At 42.1% G+C, this 21,939-nt stretch overlaps 2 protein-coding genes across 4 annotated transcripts in view; one reads left to right on the top strand and one right to left on the bottom strand.

Moving 5' to 3' along the window:
• The window catches only part of ankrd13b (ankyrin repeat domain 13B), a 53,256-nt gene that overhangs the window by 5,990 nt on the left and 25,327 nt on the right, over positions 1-21,939 (top strand). The gene's annotated exons all lie outside the window — the stretch shown is intronic.
• On the bottom strand, positions 16,803-21,160 carry LOC143715715 (uncharacterized). Its single transcript, XM_077207463.1, has 6 exons — positions 21,082-21,160; positions 20,166-20,302; positions 19,442-19,688; positions 18,937-19,079; positions 18,612-18,831; positions 16,803-17,372 (listed from the first exon to the last, which is right to left on the bottom strand). The coding sequence occupies exons 1-6, from the start codon at positions 21,158-21,160 to the stop codon at positions 17,260-17,262; spliced, it is 939 nt and encodes a 312-aa protein (XP_077063578.1). The 3' UTR covers positions 16,803-17,259.

Raw genomic sequence — 21,939 nt, 5'->3', positions numbered from 1 at the left:
CTGATCGTGGAGGAATACACATATGGGGTCGCCGCAGGGACCGTTGTATATGGACACCCAGCCTATCACAGGTTCCACAATCCATACGAGTGTAGGTCTGGTGTCAAACGCTCCAAGCCAGCGGTGGAACAGAAACAAAATGAAATAAAGATTCTCCACCCTGTCCTCCTCTGGGGCAGGGAGAGGTGCGGACACTATCTCCCGGAGAGCAACTTTCTCCATCGCTGGTTCGCCCTTCTCAAGGCGGCTTGCCCTTACACTTGCCACCTGATTTAGCTGAGGCCTGGACGGGCTGAGCGCTCCTCTTGCGGCCGGCCACCTGCTGCCTTGTTGGAGGCTGATGCTTAGGCTAAGCAGGGGTGGAGCCAGCCACAGGGGGGTACCCTCGTTGACGAGCAGGCGGAGGCGCCGCCGACAACTGGATGGAGGCAGCAGTTGGTTTTTGGGCAGGATGTGGTTAATCGCCTCCGTCTGCTTCTGTGTTGCGGAAAACTGCTGGGCAAAGTTTTCCACAGCGTCGCTGAAGAGGCCGGCTGCTCATTTTCGTTTAGTTCACTCGAAGTAGATAGGCTCGCAAGCGATCCCCATTCGTCAGTCTTGTCTTATGTAGTAGTAGTGACTGACGAAGGGAAACTATAACTACTGTATTAAATTTGTTAATTGAAATAAAGCTGAAATAAAATATAATCAATAGATGAAAAAATAACAATTTTAAAAATGAAAATGAGAAATGTTGCCTTTGCAACTAGCTGAACTAAAATAAATTTAAGTTGAAGTACTAAAAGGATTTTTTTTAAACGATTAAAAAAAAACTAAAAATGACAAAAGAAAAATTACTAAAAATTAAATTAAAATGTAAAAATAAATGCTAATTCAAAGTATGAATAAATACTATAATAGTAAATAAATAAAAAACACTGGTTGCTGCAAACCTGTATGATTTTCTTACAAAATAAATTTTGGAAAAAAGCTTTTGTCCATACAACGAAAGCTAGTGTTCAATCAGAATGCTTGGATATCCAGAATGGATGCTGAACTGGTATTATCCGAAAGTTTTGAATGTGAAAGGGAGCTTTTACATAATCCTTCTTGTCCCATTGTGCCGTTTCGACTGTATTCTTTCCCACTGACATTTAGTTAAAAAGTGATGGCTGTACCATTGTGTTTTGGTGCAAGCTCCATTGGTTTCTACCTCCCACACTATGAGACAGCCTCTTTTCTGGCCTTATAGCCTGAGCCCTGGATGCCAATCTCCAGAATACAAACCACACCGTGGGTGTGTGTCAACCTACTGTGACACAATAGTGCATAAAAAGTTGAACAAGGGCCCATATTTCTCCCTCCCTTTTCCTTCATCAATATGTCTGCCTAGACTTATTTAAAGAATTTGTATGTTCTTGTTCACTTCTCTCCTGGGTTGCATCCTTGTCTATGCAATTCATTTCATTCTTCTGACACATCACAGCCTTAAAGTGCTTCTGTGCGTTGATGTCGTTCTGCCTTGTCTGTCTTCAAACAAATGCTAATTTAAGTGAAAGCGCTGAAGCACATGATTCCATTTATGTGCATAACAGATTGTGTGTGTAAATCTATGCATGTATGCACATTTTTATACACACGGCCATCCAAGAGAGCCTGTGCAAAGCCTTCAGCAGAATCCATTGCATGCTGATTTGCACATACACACACACATATGATTTTCTTCTGCCTGCCTCCCACATACACAGTTTGGACGTCCAATGAAAGATTGATGTTGGTTTAAGTAGCTGCCAGAGAACATTAGCCAAGGCAGAAAGAGTGCAAGAGCAGATGCACCAGCCAGAGATGACTATCAATAATGCAGTCTTCAGCAGGCTGAGAGAGAGAGCGACAGAGTGTGGAAGAAGAGATGGACAGTTATGTGGAAGAGCATCTATACTAAAATGTGAGGACAGGCTCTAGATGATGTAATACTGTCTATTTCAATATGGCGGAGAAGGATTAGTAATTAACAGGAATTTGAGTTAGTGCACTTGTGTCTGATGCAGTGCATGCATGTCAGCTGGCAAGTGTGCTTGTTACAGGGCTGTCAGTGAGAGGCAGTGTAGGTGGGATAGACGAGTTTCGGTCAGAGCAGGAGAACTGTAATGTGTAGGTGTTTCAGGTAGGATTCAGCTATTATTGTTATTATTCCGTATGGCTGACCCTCACTGCTCAAGAAACCTTACAAAGACTTAGCATGGTAACCATAGTTTCCACCATAATAATACAGTTTATATAAATATATATTTAATAATAGTAAAATATATACAGTATATAAAATATATACAGTATATGTAACAGTGAAAGAAAAGAAGAAAATTTGAGGTTCCTCATGCTAACCTTACCACTATCATGCTAAGGTGTTGTGGGTGCTTACCAGAGTGTTGCTATAAGGAGAAGTAAAGTTTTATTAGTGGTTTGTAGTGTATTGCTATGTGGTTAGCAAGAAGAAAGAACCTCCTATATTCCTATAGTGTATATTCAGGTCCCTAGATATGGCTCTTATACCTGAAGTCTGCTGGAGTTCATCCCCATTTTATTGTCTGTCCGTAAAAAAATAAATAAATAAAAACCTTTGCAAGGTTTTTTCAAATCCTCAACTTGTGATCAACACCATTAACTATAGCGTTAAGTTGGAAGTTTGTGGAACACATGACAAGAGACATTCAGCGTTGTTGTCTGTATTTGTTTGTGGCTGTGTGATGAGATGAGATGAGATAAGGTACTGTCTGTGTTTGTGTTATTGTGAGTGTGTGGTTTTGTCTAGCGTGTCGCAGAGGGATATATGCATTTCAGGTCACCAGACGGCCAGTCTGTAACAACTGATGTTTCCTGAACCCTTCTCCTCTCACAGCTGCTAATCTGTCTTACCGTCTAACATGTTTCTCTCCGTCTCTCCCTGAAGCTTTCAGAACCAGTTAACAATCTCATACACTCCCTCACTTTCTTAAGCATGTACACCTCCTATAAAGAGACATCATTCACTTAAAACTGCAGTTTCCCTCCTTGTCCTGCATCTCCTATCCGTACTCCTCATCCAGGGTTACCATAGCAACCCCCACCCCTACCACCCATCCACACCCTTTTCTCATAGCACTCATCTCGCTCTGGGGACCAGGCTGCTGTTTTTCTAGCTAGAGGCCCTTGAGGGGCCGCCGGGCTTCAGTTGTTGCTGTTGAGTGCCGCACAATGTTGCGAAAGGGGCCGGCTAATTATGGAGCAGAGTGTCGGACACACAGGAGTTTTCTATGACAATAACAATAACATTGATTTTTTAACGCTTGTTCTTAATCATCTTGTGTACTTATTTACAAACATGGTGAGTTAAATTTTTTTTTTAATTGTACACTCCAATTAGTAAACGGGAAAATGTGTAGTTAAAGGAACATGCCGACTTTTTTGGACTTTAGCTTATTCACCGTATCCCCCAGAGTTAGATAAGTCCACACATACCTTTTTCATCTCCGTGCGTGCTGTAAGTCTCTTTGACGCACCCACCGCTTGCCTAGCTTAGTACCAAGACTGGATGTAAATGGCTACAGCTAGCATACTAATCCTAATAAGTGACAAAATGACGCAAACATTTTCCTATTTACATGTTGTGATTTGTATAGTAACAGAGTGTACAAATAACAAGGTCATATGCAGAGTTGGGTATGACGCGTTACAAAGTAATGCGTTACTGTATTCTAATTACTTTTCGTGGTAACGCAGTAATGTAACTCATTACATTTTAAATTTATGTAATTTGATTACAGTTACTGATGTCAATAAAATTAAGTTACTTGCGTTACAAATGTATTGTTAAGAAAAAAATATTTAGTAAAATGCCTTTCAAATCACGTTTGGCCGGCTGCGTCAGCATGCGCTTTAATGAATTACCGGAGAACGCGCTTAATGAGGCACACACACACACACACACACACGCAGCGCTACACTGTTTGGAGCACAGTCTGCCCGTTTCTCAATAGTAGCCTACGCAAACTTCGGACTAGCGTCCTTGGTAGTACAGACTTGCCAAGTTCGACTCAGGAGAACGAACTCCCGAGGACGAGAGGACGCGAGTCCGGTTATTCTGCAAACGGAACCGCGGCGTTCTTGATCGCGTCACTCAGCACTTTCTGGCTACTCCGGTTATCTCTTTATGTAGCTATATTTCAGGCAACAATTAAACGAAATATGGTATAAAGTACAACTCTGCCTCTTTTCGTCAACAATAAAACAAAATATGTTATAAAACACAACTCTGCCTCTTTTCATTTAAAAAAATCGTAAACATATTAATGGCCACACAAATGTGCGCATACATTGATTATCTTCACTGCATATATTTATAACAACATGATATATAAAACACAACCCTGCTTCTTTTTGTTTTCATTTTAAAAATATGAAACATTATTGATCATTAAAACTGACATTTAACAGAGACAGACTTGTCATTTTATTTTATTATACATGTACATACAGTGAAGAGAATGTATAGTAAAATAAATATAAAAAATATTCTATATATTTTAAAATATATAAAATGAAATTACACAACCCTGTCTCTTTTTGTTAAATGTCAGTTTTAATGCTCAATAATATCCAGTATAAAAGTATAAGTAGCCTAAAAGGTATAAGAAAGCTGTACAATTAGAAATAAAGCAAACAGTTCAGTCAAACATAGGCTACAAAGTTAAAGTCACCTCTCGATGCATCCTGGGTAAAAGGGGCGGATCAGGAACACATCAGGGGTCTTGAACTGGACTTGGCTAGATGTGAACTCTGAATTGGAACAGTACTTGGGCAGCGACTGGTGACATTTCACAAGTCCACAAGAACATATTGAGAAACAGCCCACTCTTCTGTCTCGCATGCGCGCTCTTTCTCGCTCGCTCTAGATTCCGGGAGATTTGAACTAATTCGCGGGCATCAGGCAGCCGCTATCAACATGCGGGAGACTCCCAGAACTTCCAGGAGACTTGGGATGTCTGTATTCTGCAATATTAAATTACGGAAAGAACTGAGTTTCACTTTGTAGTGTATTCTTGTAGTTTTAATAGGTTTTCAAAGTAACTTGAAAGTAATTAGTAATCTGATTACTTTTTACATGCAGTAATCAGTAATGTAATCAAATTACAATTTTAAAGTAGTAATTAGTAATTTGTAGTGGATTACTTTTTTTGAGTAACTTACCCAACACTGGTCATATGAGACACAGCCATCTTTTAACCGTATAAATATTGGGAACTATATTCTCAGAAGGCGAAGCACTGCTACTTGGGCGGAGTGATTAACGCGGCACCTGAGACGCACCGTGCTGAGGAGCAGAGAGTTCGTTCAGAGTTGGAGTAATAGAGTGAGCAATTACTAGATAGTAAAAGCATAGTTTACAATCATGGGTGTTCGCTGTATTGTATAGCTGCGACAATAAACAGGAGAGACCAGGTAATTCCAACCAAAAACGAATCAATGGCTACTTGCTCTGGATATTGGTCCAAACACACCTGAAGAGATCATCAAGGACCTTCGTGTTTGCTCAGCACATTTCACTGAGGACGACTATTTTGAAAAAATGGAATTTGCCACACGGACCATGAAACGTGTGCTGAAGGATACGGCCATCCCATCGATAGCACAGACGGGACAAAGTAGATCACCTGCGGCTGCAGTAAGTGTTCCGTTATGTTTTTAGATGACTATCTTGTCTATCAGCTACCAAAGTTTGTAATTCCTCGTCTGTGTATTCTGGCTCAAAACGATATGGTTCTGGATGGTTTGATACCAACAAAAAATCATCTGACAGTTCCTCAAAGTCAGCCATGATCACCATTCACGTTCGCTACTAGCTAGTTAGTCACGTTGGTTTTGTTGACGGAAGAAACAACGGTGCGTCTCTCAGGTGCTGTGGTAATCACCCCGCCCAAGTAGCAGTGCTTCACCTTCTGAGAATATAGTTCCCAGTATTTATACGGTTAAAAGATGGCTGTGTCTCATATGACCTTGTGATTTGTACACTCTGTGACTATACAAATCACAACATGTAAATAGGAAAATGTTTGCGTTATTTTGTCACTTATTAGGATTAGTATGCTAGCTGTAGCCATTTACATCAAGTCTTTGTGCTAAGCTAGGCAAGCGGTGGGTGCGTCAAACAGAGTTACAGCACGCACGGAGATGAAAAAGGTATGTATGGACTTATCTAACTCTGGGGGATACGGTGAATAAGCTAAAGTCATAAAAAGTCGGCGTGTTCCTTTAAAGGACAATTCCGTCAAAAAATGAACCTAGGGGTAAATAACACATGGGTACTGAGTCGACCGTTCTCTGGGATGCGTTTTCACGATAATCGAATGTACCCAGCTTTAACGTTAGTTTTAGTTTAACCACAGATTAGTTTATAATGCTAGTGTATGGGGCATCGAATAAGCACGAATAAAAGTCGCTAAAATTAAGAAGATACTTTATAAAGACAGTACACTTCGCGTATACAAGCAGGAGCCATCTTTGGAAAACAGTTTCGACCAGTCGAAGCACGAACGTCGTGCTACGTGACCTGAACTGTGACTATCTCCCAGGTATCACGATCAAAAACGAGGAAGCAAGGATGCAAGTAACTCTATTTATTTAAAGGTCAGAAAACACAAGAACACTGGTGACGCAGGGACTAGATGATCAGGCGTCCGGTTGTTGAGTGGTGATGACCAGGTGTCCGGTAGTTGAGTGGTGAGGTGATGAGTGCCGAGTGGTGAGGTAATCCAAGGAACACGAAGACAGGAACAGGACACGAACTGAAACTCCAACAAGACCAGGACCAACACGCACGAGAGACATCACACAACGATCTGACAATGAGAGGAGAATGTGGTGAGATTAAGTAGGCGAGTGAATGGGCTGCAGCTGGTGAGATGAGTACGCTCAGCTGGATCGCTGATCAGTGAATGGAGTGGCAACGCCCATTCCCACACACCCACACATAACAACAGAAACACGAGACAAAAAGGAAACAGTGAATTTATAAACCGTGACAGTACCCCTCCTCCTAGGAACGCCTCTTGGCGTTCCCAGACTCCCTTACCTGTCGATTGTAATCATCAATAAGGGAGTGATCCAGGATGTCTCTAGCAGGCACCCAACTTCTCTCCTCCGGACCGTAACCTTCCCAGTCCACCAAGTACTGGAATCCGCGTCCCCTTCGCCTAGAGTCCAGAATACGATTTACCGAATAAGTTGGTTCCCCTTCTACGAGTCGCGGCGGAGGAGGAACCGGGACTGGCGGGTTAATGCGAGAATGAAATACGGGCTTAATTTTGGATACATGAAAGACGGAATGAATCCTCCTGTACACTGGAGGCAAGTTGAGGCGGACTGCCACCGGACTAATGATCTTGGCGACAGTAAACGGGCCAATGAATTTGGGAGCTAGTTTATTAGAAACGGGGCGGAGAGGAATGTTCCTGGTAGAAAGCCACACTTTTTGGCCAACGACGTATACGGGAGGCCTTGACCGGTGGCGATCGGCCTTAGCCTTGGTGCGCGCCCCCACCTGGAGTAGAGTCTCCCGGGCTCTAGTCCAAGTGCGGTGACACCTCTGGACGAAAGCGTGAGCGGAGGGAACCGCGACCTCGGATTCCAGACTGGCAAAAATTGGTGGCTGGTACCCTACGCTACACTCAAACGGAGACAGACCCGTGGATGACACTGGTAGCGTGTTGTGGGCGTACTCCACCATGGACAGTTGTTGGCTCCATGAGGAAGGATTCTTGGAAACCAAACATCGCAACACCCTTTCCAAATCCTGGTTGGCTCTCTCGGTTTGACCATTGCTCTGGGGATGGAACCCTGAGGACAGACTAACAGTCGCTCCCAGTAACCTACAAAACTCTCGCCAAAATTTGGACACAAACTGGGGTCCCCTGTCGGAGACCACGTCTATCGGGAGGCCATGTATACGAAAGACGTGATCTACGACTGTCAACGCTGTCTCCTTAGCTGAGGGTAATTTGGGTAAGGGAATAAAGTGAGCCGCCTTCGAGAACCGGTCCACCACAGTTAAAACAACCGTGTTACCCTGGGAGGGTGGGAGGGCGGTAATAAAATCTAGAGCGATATGGGACCAGGGTCTCGAAGGGACAGGCAGCGGTTGAAGTAACCCATCTGTGGGTCGATTGGAGGTCTTACCAGTGGCACAAACCGAGCAAGCCAAAACAAAACTGTGAATGTCACGAGCCATAAGAGGCCACCAGAACCGTTGCTTGACTAAAAAACTAGTGCGGTTAACTCCTGGATGACAAGCCACGTTGGAACAATGACCCCACTGAATAACGTCAGACCGTAATCCCTCCGGCACAAATAAACGATTCGGTGGGCACCCGGGCGGAGGCGTTACCCCTTCTAAGGCCGTTATGACCTTCGATTCGACCTCCCATACCAGAGTGGAGACAACTAGAGTCTCAGGCAAAATACACTCGGGAGTAGACGGGCGTTCGGAACGGTCAAAAATGCGTGACAAAGAATCGGGTTTGATGTTCTTAGAACCCGGGCGGTACGAGAGAGTAAAATCAAAACGTCCGAAAAAAAGTGCCCATCGAGCCTGCCTGGAGTTCAATCTTTTAGCGGTTCTAATATATTCCAAATTCTTATGGTCGGTCCAGACGATAAAAGGTACCCCCGACCCTTCTAACCAGTGACGCCATTCCTCCAACGCTAACTTGACTGCCAACAACTCTCTGTTACCAATGTCATAATTGCGTTCGGCAGGGGATAATCGATGAGACAAAAACGCGCACGGATGAACCCTGTCGTCTGTGGGAGAACGCTGGGAAATCACTGCACCTACCCCCACCTCTGACGCGTCGACCTCCACCACGAACTGACGTGATGTATCAGGGGTAATGAGGATGGGGGCCGAAACAAAGCGGGCCTTCAGTTTGGCAAACGCTGCTTCAGCAGCGTCTGACCACCTGAACGTAGTTCTGGGGGAGGTCAAGGCGGTCAGAGGTGTGGCTAGTTGGCTGAAATTGCGAATAAAACGCCGGTAAAAATTGGCAAATCCCAGAAACCTCTGTAGGGCCTTACGAGAATCTGGACTTGGCCAATCCACCACAGCCTTAACCTTCTCAGGATCCATGCGAATTCCCTCAGACGACACGATGTATCCTAGGAACGGAACAGACTGTGCATGAAAAACGCATTTCTCCGCCTTGACAAAAAGCCCATTCTCTAGCAACCTTTGAAGCACTTGTCGGACGTGCTGAACGTGTTCCTGGAGAGAAGATGAAAATATCAATATGTCATCCAGGTAAACATATATGAACTGGTCAACCATATCTCGCAGCACGTCATTGACAAGTGCCTGGAAGACTGCTGGGGAGTTGGACAGCCCGAAAGGCATGACCAAGTATTCAAAGTGCCCCCTGGGGGTGTTAAACGCAGTCTTCCATTCATCCCCCTTCCTAATGCGAACCAAATGATAAGCGTTACGCAAATCCAATTTAGTGAAGATAGACGCTCCCTGCAACCTCTCGAAAGCTGAAGACATCAACGGCAAAGGATAAGTATTCTTTACCGTGATGCTGTTCAACCCTCGGTAGTCAATACAAGGACGCAGAGACCCGTCTTTTTTCCCCACGAAAAAGAACCCCGCCCCCGCTGGAGAAGAGGAATGGCGGATGAACCCTGATGCTAGAGAATCAGAAATATATTTCTCCATAGCCTCCCTCTCTGGAACAGAAAGTGAATATAACTTGCCTTTAGGCGGAGACTTACCTGACAGTAAATCTATGGCACAGTCATAGGGACGATGCGGAGGAAGAGAAGCAGCACGAGACTTACTGAACACTTCCTTCAGGTCTAGGTACTCCGCGGGCACGTTAGATAAGTCCACTGCCTCCTCCTGAAACTTAGAGACAGCAACAGACGAACAGGCAGAGACAAGACAAGACTCATGACATTTATTACTCCACTCCACCACTGATCTCTGCTGCCAGTCAATTTTGGGGTTGTGTGTGATGAGCCAGGGGTGTCCAAGAACAATGGGTGTGAGTGGAGAGTCCAGTATGTAAAATGAAAGAGTCTCAGCGTGGTTGCCAGACGTGATGAGTGTGACTGGTTCGGTGATGAGAGCGATGGTGGGAAGATCTTGGCCGTTGAGTGCGTGCACAGCTATCCTACTGGTGAGGGGTAAAAGGGGGATATGAAATCTTTGAGAAAATGAATGGTCCATGAAGTTACCTTCTGCCCCAGAGTCCACCAGTGCATGACAGTCGTGATTGTGGCCTGACCATCTTAGTCTTACCGGAAGGAGCGTAGATGTAGATGAGGTCTTTTCAGCGGAGATCCCACCCGACAGTAGCCTCATACTTACTGTCGGGCTTGGCCTTTTACTGGGCAGTTGTAGGCGAAATGTCCTGCTGCCCCGCAGTAAAGGCAGAGTCCTTGGGATCTCCGCCTTTCCTTCTCCTCCCGGGAAAGCCGAGCTCGCCCGACCTGCATGGGCTCGTGATCGTAGACGGGGCTGACCGCGTCCCCGCCGCTGGACCGCTGACTCTCGGTCCCTCCCAAGCTCCGGCTAGACAGTGTTCTGCGTTCCACCCTGGTCAGTCTCGCATCCACTCGAAGGGCTAGATCTATTAGCTCATTTAGAGAGGTGGGTAGGTCCAGGGCGTATATCTCCCTTTGAACGCGGTCAGCCAGCCCATGCAGGAACATGTCCCACTGCGCCTCCTCGTTCCAGTGACACTCTGCCGCCAGGGTTCTGAACTCAATGGAGTAATCCGATACCGACTTCTCGCCTTGTTTGAGTTCCGCAAGCATCCGAGCCGCTTCTCTCCCAGCGACCGCTCTATCGAACACTCTTCTCATTTCGGCGGCGAGTGTTTGGAACGAGGCGCAGCATGGATCTTGGTTCTCCCACACCGCCGTTCCCCAGAGTGCCGCTCTCCCAGTCAGAAGCGTGAGCACAAAAGCCACTTTGGTTCTCTCCTGAAGAAAAGTCCGGGGCTGTAGAGAAAAGTGCATTGAGCAACGAGTGAGAAATGCTCTACAAAAGTTAGGCTCACCATCATATGTCTGGGGAACTGGTAGGCGGGGCTCTGACTGGGGTGCCTCTTCAGGTGGGATGTGAGGAACGGCTGGTGTGGGTGGCGCAGTGGGAACTCGTAGCAGATGTACTTGCTGGGTGAGCTCGGACACCTGCGTCACCAGCGCTTGAACGGCGCGAGCCGTCTCATTCAAGTTCTTCTCTTGATGATCCATCCGTTGAATGCTGGAATGCACAAACTCCTCCAGTGGTGTAGATTCACCTGCTGCTTCCATAGTTGGTCAGATCGTTCTATCACGATCAAAAACGAGGAAGCAAGGATGCAAGTAACTCTATTTATTTAAAGGTCAGAAAACACAAGAACACTGGTGACGCAGGGACTAGATGATCAGGCGTCCGGTTGTTGAGTGGTGATGACCAGGTGTCCGGTAGTTGAGTGGTGAGGTGATGAGTGCCGAGTGGTGAGGTAATCCAAGGAACACGAAGACAGGAACAGGACACGAACTGAAACTCCAACAAGACCAGGACCAACACGCACGAGAGACATCACACAACGATCTGACAATGAGAGGAGAATGTGGTGAGATTAAGTAGGCGAGTGAATGGGCTGCAGCTGGTGAGATGAGTACGCTCAGCTGGATCGCTGATCAGTGAATGGAGTGGCAACGCCCATTCCCACACACCCACACATAACAACAGAAACACGAGACAAAAAGGAAACAGTGAATTTATAAACCGTGACACCAGGACGTTGGACGGCGTTCGTGGTTCGACTGGTCGGACTGTCTTTATAAAGTATCTTCTAATTAAACTGTCTGTACACTTACAAAGTTCTCAATGCTTCGGTTTGCAGGTAGGGACCCTCATTTATGCTTCCGTGTTAGTGTGGGGCTATTTTGTGCCTTGTTAGTGGTATTAACTAGCGATTTTTATTCGTACTTATTCGATGCCTCATACACTAGTGTTATAAGCTAATCTGTGGTTAAACTAAAAATAACGTTAAAACTGGGTACATTCGATTATTATGAAAACCATCCCAGAGAACGTCCGACTCGGTACCCATGTGTTATTTAGCCCTAGGTTCATTTTTGGCCGGAATTGTCCTTTAAGGCAGCCGTCACTAGTGGATTGGAGGACGGACCATGATTTTTGAGGGAATTTGAACAAGGTTATTGTAGTGTTGCTTGAACGCACTGAAACTCTAGCTGTGTCCGAAATCACGTACCTATTTTGAATAAGTAATTACTACACAACCGCTAAAATGTATGTTATACATAGTATGAATGTGTGTAGTAGGAATGTAATCTGGACGTACTACATTCGCCATGTTGTCATTATCATGTGACCTACAGGGTTACGTCGGTTCACTGCCATTCATAAATCCATGGGATGGTAAAGTGTCCATCGTCAGAATCTTCAGAATCTCGCTGGAAGAAGTAGGTCATCCGGTTTTTGCCTACTGTTTTAGTTTTAGTGTCACATACTGTAAGTTTTCGCCTACTATAGGGAAGTATGCAATTTCGAATGCAGCCTCTGTCCTCAATAGATGAATAGGAGAGTTTGTACTGTTTTAGTACATAACAGTTCTAGTATTTAGACTGTTTTTTTATTGATAACCTATTTTATTTCTCTTAACCATTTTCACATTTAGCAAATCTGCTTGAAATAAACATATTTTTTGATGCCAACATCGCTCCCCTGTTTACATCTTGGTGCGATTCTCCTTGTGACCACTCGTCTGTGCAAAAGTCTTAGGCACGTTAGTATTTTCACAAAAGAAATGGTTTAAAGCCAGTTATTTTGCTGTTGGGTGCCAGTAGGAAATATCAGTTTACATTTACAAACATGTATTTTGCCATTAACTGTAATCAGTGAGATTTTTGTATGCACAAGGAGTTTGACAGTTGCCGGTATGATCCACATGGAGATCTGATCTCACCATCATCGAGTCCATCTGGGATTAAATGAAGAGACAGAAATCCAGACTAAATCCAGAAGAACTGCAGCAACGTCTCTAAGACACTTCAAGAAACCTTCCTGCAAAGCTACTTGAGCAAGTGCTTTTTTAAACGCAAAGGGTGGTGATACCAAATATTGATTTGGTTTAGTTTAAAGAAGTTAATTGATAAATAAAATCTATTTATGACATTATTTTTGAAAGCCTCCTGACTTTACAGCATTTTTACACAAGTACCTAAAACTTCTCACAGCCCTGTGGCTTTGCAGGCAAATTTCTTCAAGTTGTCTTGGAGATGTTGCCTCAGTTCTTCTGGATTTAGTCTGTATCGTTTTTTTTCTGTTTCTTCATGTAGTCCCAGATGGACTCGTTGATGGTGAGATCAGATCTCCATGTGGATCATAGCGATTGTTGTCAGACTCATTGTGCATATAAAAATATCACTGGACTATTACAATTAATAGCAATATATTGGCAAAAATAGTTGTAAATGTAAACTGATATTTCCTACTGACACACTACAGTAAAAGATCTAAACAACTGGCTTAAAACCTTTTTTTTTGGAGTAATACTAACGTGCCTAAGACTTTTGCACAGTACTGAATATATAAAATGCAGCCTATATAAAAACTAAATAATAAAAATGACAAAAGCACATAACAGAATTACACAAACAAACTAAAATGAAAATGAAAACTGAAAATATAAAAATAATAATAAATACATTTAAAAAATAATTTAAAAAATCTTAATAAATACTATGATGGAAAATAAATAATACTTTAAATAACACTGATATGAATTACGGCTTCACATATTCTAAAGAAACTGTAAAATGGTAAATATAATCCTGGATGTTGCCAATGTAGGCTTGGTGGATTTTAGCCTGTTGCTAGGTAGTTGCTGTGGTGGTTCTTTACTGGCCTAAGTTAGAAGAGCCTATCGCTTTTATATTCTGGTCTTTAGATATGACTCGGGTTCCTTCTTCAATGCATTGCAAATCTATGGGATTTTTGCCTATTTTTTCGTCTCTCTCTGTGGAAAATCAGTCTGAATGTTCACAAAAGTTAGACGTGCTACGTGCTGAAGTTTAGTACTTAGGGTTAGTTAGGGGTTTGTTCATGAGCAATTTGTGATAGCCATATCCTAGCACCACTTACTATGGATAAATAATGCACACACAGACACAAAAACGAACACACATGAATACACACACCTTGTGTGAAGTGTAAATAAGTGCACTGAGTTAATTTGCAGAACTCCAAAGCAGCTCTCGCAGCATAAGTTAAGCCCTCGGGTAATAATATGTTTCCATTACCACACGGCCAATCAAAATGCTTCATTAAAAACAGCAAACATGGCTCACATACAAGTCTCTAAATAAAGCTGTCCTGACTCTCATTACTGCTCCACATACACGACTCACCATGCACTGCCTGCCATGCTTTTGCTTTCAGAGAGTACGCTTATAAATATGGACACGACCACAGCCGGCCAACTCATCAAGTAATGATTAATGGGTCATCCTGCATCTATAAACACAAGCATATTTACTGAAATGTTTGGTAGTGCGTGGAGGTGAATGGAATGATTGTGTTGGCGTTTAGATGACAGTGAGTGATGATCTTATTATAAATTATCCTCCCATAAGAGATTCATAAACTCTTTTGAAAATCTCGAGACTGTTTATTACAGAGTTGACTGGCTTGGAAGGGGCCGAGAGATTGAGAGATCACTCGGATGAGAAGCTGGAGGAAACAGTATGGCACGCCTCAATCACAGTGTGCTTAGCGCGGATCTCAGTTTGAGTGTAGAAGTATTTCTCACCGTGGCATGTGAGCACAGTCTGTGTCATGTTCGAGTGTGATGCCTTAATTTATCTTTACTTCACTTCTATTTTCCATCGCTCTCTTTCACTTCTCCCATCTTTTCCTTTTACCTGTTATCCTTTCTGCATAGCAGGTGGCCAGAATGGTGCTTTCTTTCTGAAGGCTTCCTCAAGATTCTCACATACTGCAGTTAAAAGGATAGTTCACTCAAAAATGAAAATGATGTCATCATTTACTCACCCTCATTTCTTTCTTCAGCGGAACGCAAACCAGGATATTTTGAAAGTCAATGAAATACTAAACACTGGACCTTAAGAGACATTGTTTAAGTATCTTCTTTTGTGTTCCTCAGAAGAAAGGTGAATGTTGGTATCCAGAACCCAGCATTACTGGATTAGTGTCACCCTACGTTCCAATGTGCATACTATCCATCCTAAATAGTGTGTAAGATAAGATTAAGTTTGTCCCAAAGCATATGTTTGAAAAGAGTATGCCAAAAGTCCCCGGATGGTCTACTATTTCCGGTAGATTTTTCGAAGTGTGGATCCATACACATTGTTACAGTTGATATTGCCAACAACCCATCACGCTTTGGAAGATTTGGTTAAGAACTACAAACACGAATAAAAAGTGTAAAAAAAAAACTACAACATGGCAGATGTACGCGACTGACGGTTAGGTGGAGTGGTTTAGATCAAGGGGTTTGAGTGACCAATAATCAACTTTTAACCTTATAAAAAATATTTATTTAATGTGTTATTTCATCTGCAACAACAATGTGAACTTTTATAAAGAAACGTTTGGCCATTAACTTTTAATGGCCAAACTTACTCTGTTAAGTTCACAAGACTGAAGTGTGTCCCATTTGTCAATTTAGGTTTCAGAAGGGTGCTCACAAGCTTTGTGGTCGATATGCACCCTTGATGTGCACTTGCTGAGCCCGCAAGCCCACAAGCTCTGCAGCAGACTTCTACCCGACAGTCAAAGCGGCATTACGTCACGAAAGTGTGGACTCAGAAGAAGATCGCGAGGGCTTAGGGTTCCATATTGGACAGGGCCAATCTATCTATTCAACAGAGCGTCCGTCCTTTAAATGACATGATAGTATGTCCCAAAGCTTCTTCAGAAAAAGAGTACATACTTTTAGGGCGTAGTATTAGTAGGCAAATTGGGACGCAGCATCAGCCTTCACGCCCACAGACCGTTAGCTGAATGTCTGATGCATATGGCACACAAAATTGGAAACACTTCAGAAGTTTCATAGTCGTCATCTGATTGGATGAATCCTACAGGATTTTTGGGAGACAAAACTCCTCATGGAAGAAAAAAGCTGTCATGTTGACAACTGTGACAATGTGAGCTTATCAGGATCAACTAAACGCTGGGTTTTGAAAAGTATTACACGCCGGTCTGTTATTGTAGGGACATTGATGTTACATTCCCTTACGCAACAAAAATATATTTCTCAATATATTATGTGACAATATATTTCATGTGTCTCCATATATTGTGAAATTTACATAGTAATATATCATATGATATATTATATAATGATATATTATATATATGCAATAATATATTGCAATATATGGGACAATACTGCAATTATTGCCGTTTTCATATATTGAATAAATACATATTATTATACTATTTAATATATTGTTATGTATATTGAAATATGTCCCATATTATATGAAATTATATATTGGAAGAGGCATTGTATATATGTGAAAATATATATGTAAAATTATATGAGCTAATATACCTCAATGTACAAGATAATATAATCAGATTTATATGCAAACATATGTCTTAAATATGTTGAAAAATATATTGATTTATATTACATAATATATTATATATATTTATCATATTATATATTGTATACATGGTAAATATGAAATAATCTAATGTACAATGTCTGCCATATATTTTAAAATTTAATAGATTGAATAAGACATCAATATAGTTCACATTAACTGAATTGTTTATTTCAAAATCAGCATCTGAAGGGACAGTGACCTGAGAACAAACAGAATGAAAGGCATGTCATCTGAAGCTTATGTACACATAATGTACATAATGTGCTCGGCACACGGCAAGCTGGTTTGCTGGTAGGGATGTGCCATATATGCCATTTCATAATTAGTTCAAGGCTATAAAATCTTTGTTTTTGTTTTTTTTAAACATGTTATATCTTTATGTGATCCAATAGATGGCAACAACTATAAATTAACAAAAATACTTAAAAGAATAAAACATTTCCTAAAGGACAACTGTTCTTCATTGTAATAAAATAAAACAGTCTTCAGTGCAACAAAAACAGAACAATCCCTCAGTGGAAGAAACAGGACAACAATCCTTTAGTGCGGTGTTATGGATCCCACATGATAACTTATCAAGACCCACTCTGATTGGCCAGCCCTTCAGTTGTCCATGGACTTTTTCTTCTCCTGGTGTCTTAACTCACAGATCCTTTTGTTTATGGCCGTTCGTATGTCTGGAATCTTTGCCCCTGGGTGTTGCTGAACAACTGCATCTGTAAAAGAAAAGAAAATAAGAAAGACATCCATAATGTTAGCCTCTGATTGTTGCAAAAGATGAAGTGGATCCTAATACTGGTAATATTTTTCTTATATGCCTAGTCCTCGCTCTTCAGTGGGTTACCTGTAAATAGTTCAGTCTGAATCAGAATTGGCTTATCAAGGAACCAAGGAAGGAGTTAGGAAGGTTCTCCAAGGGGCTTTTAGAGCGAGGAGGTTATACTACTGTATCTACTTTGTTTTCCAGGACGTATTGTGGTCAGTGAAAGCAACTGTACTGCTGTAGCCAAGCGTTTGCCTATGGGAGGTGAATTGGTGCTGGGATTTTAAAGTTGCTAGAGGGGATCTATTTTAATGCAAAAAATGTTCGATGTATTCTGACTAGATAGAGAAATCACTTTATATCTAAAAGAATATCAAAGCTGTTAAAGCTTTTTATTTGTCCATCTGTTTCGCTATTAGTTGTGTACATTTCAGTCCTAAAGGTGTTTGTTACCCTTTACTAGGTATGTAACGATTCACTCGCAACCGGTTGAAAATCGATAAAAATGTGTGACGATTCAAGTCGGTTGAAATGTTAAACGAATCGCGATACACGTTTTAGGGGAGTTTACTGTAGCCTACTGTGAAGTTGTGAACTTCGCTTTACAGGCACAATAGCAGCCAGCACACACTGGCGCAAAGCTAGCGAGTGTTTTCACTTCATTCGTGGAACTTGAGCTTGTGTGAGCCAAGCTCAACTTCCATAGGAATGAACTGAAAACGCTCGGTTTGCTCCGCTCAACCCGCGCCGGTGTGTGCCATAGACTGGTGTGCACGCGCCGTCAAACACATGGCGACGGCAGATGTTGACTCATTCAAATCGGAGGTGTGGCGGCATTTTGACTTTCCGTAGACTAATAATAATCACCACCATGAGAAACACAAGTCACCTCCGTTTTCATGTAAAAGGCATTAATACGACAAGTGCGAGAGCCACGGAGATCACATGGTACATCAGTTTTTTTATTTGACAAATATATTTTAAAATTAAAAAGAAATGTGCAGAATTTTGTCTGAGAAATAATAAAAGGGACACTTTTTCATTTATAATTTCTTAAAATAATCACTTGTTAAAAAAATCGTGAATCGTTTCGCATCGTGAGTTTAGTGAATCGTTACATCCCTACCTTTACAATTTACAATAACTTAGCAAAATATATTAATCCATTAAAAATAAATTCTTATTGTCTTACTGAGTAAAGCTGTAAGCTTCTTGGGGTCCAGAGGTTGGCGTCTCTCTGCAGATGGATCGACCTTGTTGACCCCTCCCGTCAGGTTGGACTTCAGTAAGACATCAATGCTGAACAGGCCCAGCAGGAGGGTGCGGGCCATTCCTTTCGCTGTAGGTTGTGCTTTTGCAGTCTCCCAACAATGGGCAGACACTCTGGTGGAGTCATCATTCCCTAGTGGCACCTAATTAATTGTAAGAAGGAAAGACAAACCAGAATAAAAACAAAGAAAAACACCAGTGACAGAATAATTTATGTTTTTAATTGACCATTAAAAAAATGCACTTACTGATGTTGGTTTGGGAGATGTGGGTTGAGGAGGTGATGATAGAGCAACACTGGCCTCATATTCACTTTCACCTCCATTGCTTGAGCTCTCTGTGATCTTGTCCGAAATGAGGGTCCTCACAGCTGCTAAGAGTGATGGAATTTCTGGAAAATATGGCCCACCGAATTTATCACAACAGGACTCCAAACAAGTTGTAAATACATAACATGTAAAAAAACAAAATACACCTCCACTCATTTTTTGGTGTCTCAAAGTGAAGCAAAATGTGTTGGTGAGGGGTTCTGAAAGCATTACATGGTTTCTGCCAGACCAATTTTGCCTCAGTGTCGCTACAGTGTTTAGCCCTAGGCTAAATTTTTCCTATAGGAAAAATCTATACTACATCAGTAGATATCCCCTAAAAATTTAGACACAGATACATCTCTAACAATAACACCAAAAATAAGGAGACAGTGATTTATTCAATCTAAAAGAATCACTATTTTAATTTAAAAGAGATAGTTGCCTTTAACTGCCATTTTGCGCAGCCTGGTGTTCTCCTTATGTAAAGCCTTGACTTGGGTCTCAAGATCTTTACTGGCTGCAGAAGATCCTACACTCTGCTGGTCATGCAGTCTTTCATTTTCCTCCCTGAGGGCCCTGATCTCCTCCTCAAGTGCCTCTAAAGCAGTCCCCACTGGGCTGTGGTTAGGTTCTTCTTGGGGAAGAACGTCTAATTCAGACTGTCTTGCAGCTATGAGTCTGTAGTTTTTCTGTTGGGTAAAAATGATCAAATCAATTATGTATGAAAAAATGCACACAAAAGTTAGGAAAATGAAACCAAAAACTGATTAAAATGAAACATTAAGTTTAATAGGTTCCATGGCTAGACTCTGTTTAAATTCATAGCTGTAGTACTATAGTTCCTTTTTTTCTTTTAAGTTGCCAGGAACGTTCTTGTACAACCCAGCAGCGCTACCATATACAGACACACAAACACCTATGGGCAATTTAGAGTCACCAATTAACCTAACATGCATGCAACCTTTGGCCTGTGGGATGAAGCCAGAGTACCCAGAGAGAATAGCAAACTCCACACAGAAAGGCCCCAGCCAGCCAGCGGGTTTGAACCCAGAACGCTCTTGCTGTGAGGCGACAGTGCTAACCACTGTCAGAAATGTACAAATATATACAGACAGAAATGTAAAAATATATGATCAAAATAACCGTCATGAAAAGAACCCTATTACCTTTTTTGCAACTTGTTCTCCAGTTTCCTCCTGTGTGTCAAGGTAAAGTTTGTTGGGTACCCTCGTTCTCTTCTTGCTTTTTGGTAGGTCCTCTTGCAAGAGTTTCCGTTCAGCAGTCTTAAGTGTAGACTCCTTTTCTGTTAGTAAGAAATAGTAGCAAGACAGAATTTAATGCCTGAAACAAAATGTGGCTTACGTTACATCAAATAAAGTATTTTACTGTCAATTTTTGTGCTGTTTTTACAGTTTTTTGTACCTGCTTTAATTATAAGTTTACTCTGTTCATTTTAACACGTTAAATTTTGCTGCCATGTAACTTAACTTACAGCCGCTAAACTGATTTTCACTGTACAATGTTATTGGCTGACTATGTTGACAGTAAAGTATTCTTATTAACCCAAATCTTAGCTGACAATCTTCAATTTAGGACTTTTAAAGTAAGTGTTTAATTAATGTTTCACTCCTAAATAAAAATTCATACTCATGTGACTAATGGGCCTTAGCTAGCTTAAAGTTCAAATGAAGCGGGACTCACGTGACGGCCGTTAACTAGCTCGTCACTGTCCCGAAAATAATAGCCTACAGCGAACATTACTTGGCCAATAATGCAAAAACCTTAACAGGGTAATTGCTATCAATAATGTTGCATGACTAACCAAGTAAAAAAAATATATAAAAAGCACGGTAAGTTACTTGCCTGCCAACTGCAAAATGTGTGCTGTTTCAACCGGCCACCCATTCGTAGGCCTCTTGCCACCGATGCTGCGGCACTCGATTAGATACTCCTTTTTAGAGTTTTCAGGATCGAAGTCTACGATCCAATTTACGGGGACTATACTGAGAGCATCTTTATCCTTCCCCTTTGACCAGCTCACTAGCGCAAACTTCATCTTTTTTTGTTTTTTTCACCTCTCACCGCTGAGGCACTTACGCACAGACTCAGAGTAGCGGTGGCTTGTGTCCCGCGTGCTGCCGGCACGATAGGTTATGCGCATGCGCAATATGTTCACGCGGTGCAAAGGTGCGCAAGTGTGGGATCGTGCATTGTCGTAAAAAACAGGATTATCATCTGCGCATGCGGATAACGGATGCAACGTGCAATCAGCAAAGTAGTACCCGATGTCTATGGTGGTACCGACATTGATCGAGGGTTCCTTTCCAGAAGAAGAGGCATGGACGGAAGGAGAAGAAAATACACTGCCCCTGGTTCAGAATATGATATTCCATCAAGAACAAGGAGATACTGGAAAAGGAGGTTTGTGTTTTACTCCAGCCTAGTATACGTTATTAAACAGTTGTTCTGTATTTACTGTTGTAGTTTCGTGGTTTGTGTGGGTTTTTACAAGCGTGCGGCTTAGCTAAACGTAGCTAGCATGTAGCACACTGGCTCGCAAATAGGGTTGTGCCGATGGACGATATCATCGTTGATATCACCCGATGACAGGAGAGGTGAACTAGGCCTAATCTGCATAGCCTGGAGACCCAGCCAAGCAATAAATTATTTCTGTTTCTCATAATAGTTTTTTATTTTTATTTTATATAATCAACATTTACATAGGTAGGTACTAGATGTGTTGGGTAATGTATCATGTAAAATTGTATTTATATTCAGCTATAATGAACAAAATCACTTGAAAAAAGATTCGTTCATTTTGCTGAACGAGATTTAAAGATCCGAGTCAGTAAAATGATCAGAACCTGATTGTGCTGTAGTGACTGACACCCTGAAGAGCCAATAGCAGTGGCGCATTCAGATCGCGCCGGCGCCGCTGTC

The sequence above is a fragment of the Siphateles boraxobius genome, unplaced genomic scaffold (assembly GCF_051911475.1).
Source record: "Siphateles boraxobius isolate OS27281-9 unplaced genomic scaffold, OSU_SipBor_1 6, whole genome shotgun sequence".
Classification (NCBI taxonomy): Eukaryota; Metazoa; Chordata; class Actinopteri; order Cypriniformes; family Leuciscidae; genus Siphateles; species Siphateles boraxobius.
Note: the sequence above shows the minus strand (reverse complement) of the source record. Positions and strands in the feature narration are given on the sequence as shown.